The sequence below is a fragment of the Gymnoscopelus braueri genome, assembly GCF_963280865.1.
Source record: "Gymnoscopelus braueri genome assembly, chromosome: 14".
Classification (NCBI taxonomy): Eukaryota; Metazoa; Chordata; class Actinopteri; order Myctophiformes; family Myctophidae; genus Gymnoscopelus; species Gymnoscopelus braueri.
In genome coordinates this window covers 1,059,676-1,064,675 of record NC_137619.1, presented here as the reverse complement: position 1 = coordinate 1,064,675, position 5,000 = coordinate 1,059,676, and the positions used below count along the sequence as shown (strand labels likewise).

Below are 5,000 nucleotides of genomic sequence, written 5' to 3'. Positions count from 1 at the left end.
TGAGTGTGTGGGTGGGTGAGTGTGTGGGTGAGTGTGTGTGTGGGTGAGTGTGTGGGTGGGTGAGTGTGTGTGTGGGTGAGTGTGTGGGTGGGTGAGTGTGTGGGTGGGTGAGTGTGGACTGGGGGGGAAAACGTATGGACGAATGTGTGGGTGAGTGTGTGTGTGGGTGGGTGAGTGTGTGGGTGAGTGTGTGTGTGGGTGAGTGTGTGGGTGAGTGTGTGTGTGGGTGAGTGTGTGGGTGGGTGAGTGTGTGGGTGGGTGAGTGTGTGGGTGAGTGTGTGTGTGGGTGAGTGTGTGGGTGAGTGTGTGTGTGGGTGAGTGTGTGGGTGGGTGAGTGTGTGGGTGGGTGAGTGTGGACTGGGGGGGGAAAACGTATGGACGAATGTGTGGGCGAAAGTGTGGGTGTGACTGTGGGCGTGTACGTGTGCGTTCTGCATCTGTGTTCCTTCTCACCTAAAGAGCCGGTTGGCTGAGGAGCCCCTGTAGGCGATGTTGTTGAAGAAAACCTCCAGCTCGTTGTCGTTGTCAAAGTCTGCGGCGATGACGGTGCGGACCGGAGACGGCATGGAGAACTTCTGAGACGCTATGTCCTGTAGAGAGACATGGACACAACATGACATTAAACATGTTCTATGTCCTGTAGAGACATGGAGACAACATGACGTTAAACATGTTCTATGTCCTGTAGAGACATGGAGACAACATGACGTTAAACATGTTCTATGTCCTGTACAGAGACATGGACACAACATGACGTTAAACATGTTCTATGTCCTGTACAGAGACATGGACACAACATGACGTTAAACATGTTCTATGTCCTGTACAGAGACATGTTCTATGTCCTGTACAGAGACATGTTCTATGTCCTGTACAGAGACATGTTCTATGTCCTGTAGAGAGACATGGACACAACATGACGTTAAACATGTTCTATGTCCTGTTCAGAGACATGTTCTATGTCCTGTACAGAGACATGGACACAACATGACGTTAAACATGTTCTATGTCCTGTAGAGAGACATGGACACAACATGACGTTAAACATGTTCTATGTCCTGTACAGAGACATGTTCTATGTCCTGTACAGAGACATGTTCTATGTCCTGTACAGAGACATGTTCTATGTCCTGTAGAGAGACATGGACACAACATGACGTTAAACATGTTCTATGTCCTGTTCAGAGACATGTTCTATGTCCTGTACAGAGACATGGACACAACATGACGTTAAACATGTTCTATGTCCTGTACAGAGACATGGACACAACATGACGTTAAACATGTTCTATGTCCTGTACAGAGACATGTTAATGAAACATGTTCTATGTCCTGTACAGAGACATGGACACAACATGACATTAAACATGTTCTATGTCCTGTACAGAGACATGTTCTATGTCCTGTACAGAGACATGTTCTATGTCCTGTACAGAGACATGTTCTATGTCCTGTACAGAGACATGTTCTATGTCCTGTACAGAGACATGTTCTATGTCCTGTACAGAGACATGGACACAACATGACGTTAAACATGTTCTATGTCCTGTACAGAGACACGTTAATGAAACATGTTCTATGTCCTGTACAGAGACATGTTCTATGTCCTGTACAGAGACATGTTCTACAGTACAGAGACACGGACACCACATGACGTTAATGAAACATGTTCTATGTCCTGTACAGAAACATGTTCTATGTCCTGTACAGAGACATGTTCTACAGTATGTCCTGTACAGAGACATGGACACTACATGACGTTAAACATGTTCTATGTCCTGTACAGAAACATGTTCTATGTCCTGTACAGAGACATGTTCTATGTCCTGTACAGAGACATGTTCTATGTCCTGTACAGAGACATGTTCTATGTCCTGTACAGAGACATGTTCTATGTCCTGTACAGAGACATGTTCTATGTCCTGTACAGAGACACGGACACTACATGACGTTAGTGAAACATGTTCAAACACACTACATTACACACCTCATTCACAGACCTAATGGAGTTGGACAAATGTCATTCTGATGACATAATGCACACACACACTGTATGTACTGTACGTACAAAATGATTACTACTCCTTCTATTGCCATTTTGACCGCACACTGTTTCTGATGAGCCATTTCAACATGCATACTTTGGAATTGCATAAGCACCTTCATTAAGCACCTTCACATAGCATTCCCTGCACTATTATTGCATTATTGTTGCACTTATGTGTGGTGCACACTGCACACATAATATGCGTTATATGTACCGTATAGATATACAGTAGGCTGGCATGCAGACAAGTGGTTGACAGCCTGTTTATACTTTATTGCAGTGGTTCTCAGGGGTCCTTGAGGGGGTACTAGGGGGTTCCCAACAAATTAGTTAATATATCAAAATCAGTTGCACCACTTTAACCCTATATACATCTATATCTATATACATCAGCTATTTGAAAATAGCCAATATTTACAAGCTCACAGTGCGACGTATTGTGAGTTTGTAGATTTTCTGCTTTCCAATTAATAAAAAAGAAATCTTACAAAATGTACATTTTACACACATCTTGTATAGGGGAGGCAAAACTAATATTTTCAGATGTGGGTCAGCAGCCAAATACATGACAACGTTTGAGAACCACTGATTTATCGTATGGCCGCGTCAATAGCTGAAATAATAGAGTTTGTAGCACGGAACATGTGACACATTATGTGGAAAGGCTAAATGATCAGTTATTGTCATAGAATGAAGCATAGTGTTGGTTCATGCAGGACACGGAGGTCACATTATGCTTCAGCTGTAATCAGCTGTCAGTCTGCTGATTACTTTCAATCAGCCACGCTTTCCTACACACCAATCACACCTCATTCCCTCAACAAGGTGATCCGTTTAAATACAGCTCCCTCCCTGGGGCGGCCATAGCTGAGTGGTTAGTGAGCCCGCCTAGGGAACCAGCTGGCCCTGGTTGCCCCAGGTTCGATTCCAGGCTATCCCAGCATATGTGCCGATGATATGAAATTTGTCCCTGAGCAAGACTCTTAACCCCAATTGCTCACAGGTTCTCATTGGAAACAAGACCGCAAGGACTTTCATGAACGACCTGTTAAAAGGAATTATCCTTATCCTACACTGGATCTCTGCTTTTCAATTACTGCCACTTGCTGCTGCTGCTGCTGGCAAAGCTTGCCTCCACCACCACCCCAGCCTCCACCTTACACTGTAGTTCAGAGTCTTGCATTACTCCAACGTTTAAACTGAAGGTTGAACTGAAATGCATGTGTGCATGGCTCTACAATAAACTGGGATTCAATGTTTGCATGGCTCTAAACTGAATTCAATGTTCTATGGCTTTAATGTTAAAATGCCAAGTTTAACTGTGTTCCATTTGTTGCAATAAATGGTTAAATCTACTTTGACGAGATTGTTCCTGACTGGAGTGATACAAATTAGGCTTCTCTGTTCGTTTCCATCCTTGGCACCAGAACAAAGACGACTAGCATCTATCCTCTGACCGTCGCTTTAGTCGCCAGCCAGCTAGCTGCGGCGGCCATAGTGTCCCAGAGAGCCTCTCTCTCTGCAGCGCTGTCCGGGGGGAGTTTTGCTGTCCGGGGGGAGTTTTGCTGGCTGGGGGGAGTTTTGCTGGCTGGGGGGAGTTTTGCTGTCCGGGGGGAGTTTTGCGTGGCCAAAGTAACAGATATCTCCTCGCTTCAGCGAGGCGGTGATAAGTCGGGGAAGAGTTATAGAGCCGGGCCCTTCACTATTTACTCCCTGTTTTAATTATAAGGCTCATAAAGCCGAGGGGAGGGAGGAGGGAGGAGGGAGGAGGGAGGCCTGGACTGACCTTCCACTACTCAGGGTTAAGGAGAGGGGGGGCTGGCGCACTGCCCGGCCCGCTGGCCCGCTGCAGGGAGGAGGGGTGAGGTCTTGATTAAAACGATGAATGAATGGTTTTGTGGGAAAGTATTTAGTTACAAGCAGTGGTGGAAAGTACATTTACTCAAGTGCTGTACTTAAGTACAATGTTGAGGTATTTTTTACTTTACTGGAGTATTTCCAATTTTCTGTATTTTTACTTCTTCTCCACTACATCTCAGAGGCAAATATTGTACTTTTACTTCACTACAATTATTTGAAAACTTCAGTTACTAGTTACTTTGCAGATATAAATGATTACATTATAAAACATACATTAACCACTTTAGTCCTAATTTATACCTTGGCTATTTGAAAATAGCCACGGTAGCTGATCTACAAACACCAGACTTTTACTTGTAACAGAGTACTTCTACATTGCAGTATTGATACTTTTACTTAAAGTAAAACATTTGAGCACTTTTTCACCACTGCAAGTACTAGATGATTATTTTTAAGGGCCTTGCAGTTTCTGTTGGACAGGAGGACTTTCTGGAGGACAGGAGGACGGTGAAGAATGTATCACAGCATCAATCAATTTCCAGAAGGTTGTAAGGAGACAGTATGGACTGTAGGGGGCGCTAGCAGAGCTTTTAGTCTTTTTGGAGAGGCTGTTATAGATTACCCAAGTCTGATGTAAAAAAAAACACGTCCCCTGGATTACAGGAGTTTAAATTAAAGTGTTTTTGCCATTCAAAATCACATAGACTTTTTAATTGTATCATGTACTATAAGAATTGTGTTTCAAAAATGTAATTTAAATGAGTCCAGTATTTTTACTCATAATATGAGTAAAATCACTGGACTCATTTCAATTACATTTTTTAAAATGTCAAAATAGTAGGCTACACGTTTATCCAGAGAAAAAGTGTTAAAACTTTTCACTTGATCAGTGGGGTGAGGGATGCTGCAGGCGCTTTTTCTGCACAATTTAGCTCTATTTCAGCACTTTACCCCCGGTAAGTGTTGTTACCTTTACTTTTAATAGTCCGGTCATTTCTGTGTTTTGGTGCCCCGGGCTGCAGCCTCTAATGCCTGTGCGTTAAGCCGGGCCTGTATACAACTGTTCCTAATCTATATTTACCATGGAGCTGAT

The 5,000-nt window shown here is 43.6% G+C and overlaps 1 protein-coding gene across 1 annotated transcript in view; it reads right to left on the bottom strand.

The window, feature by feature from the left end:
- The window catches only part of crtac1b (cartilage acidic protein 1b), a 74,199-nt gene that overhangs the window by 37,585 nt on the left and 31,614 nt on the right, over positions 1-5,000 (bottom strand). The window contains exon 8 of the mRNA XM_080448921.1: positions 454-590. Within this exon, the coding sequence (XP_080305047.1) occupies positions 454-590 (137 nt within the window). The remainder of the gene's footprint in view (positions 1-453; positions 591-5,000) is intronic.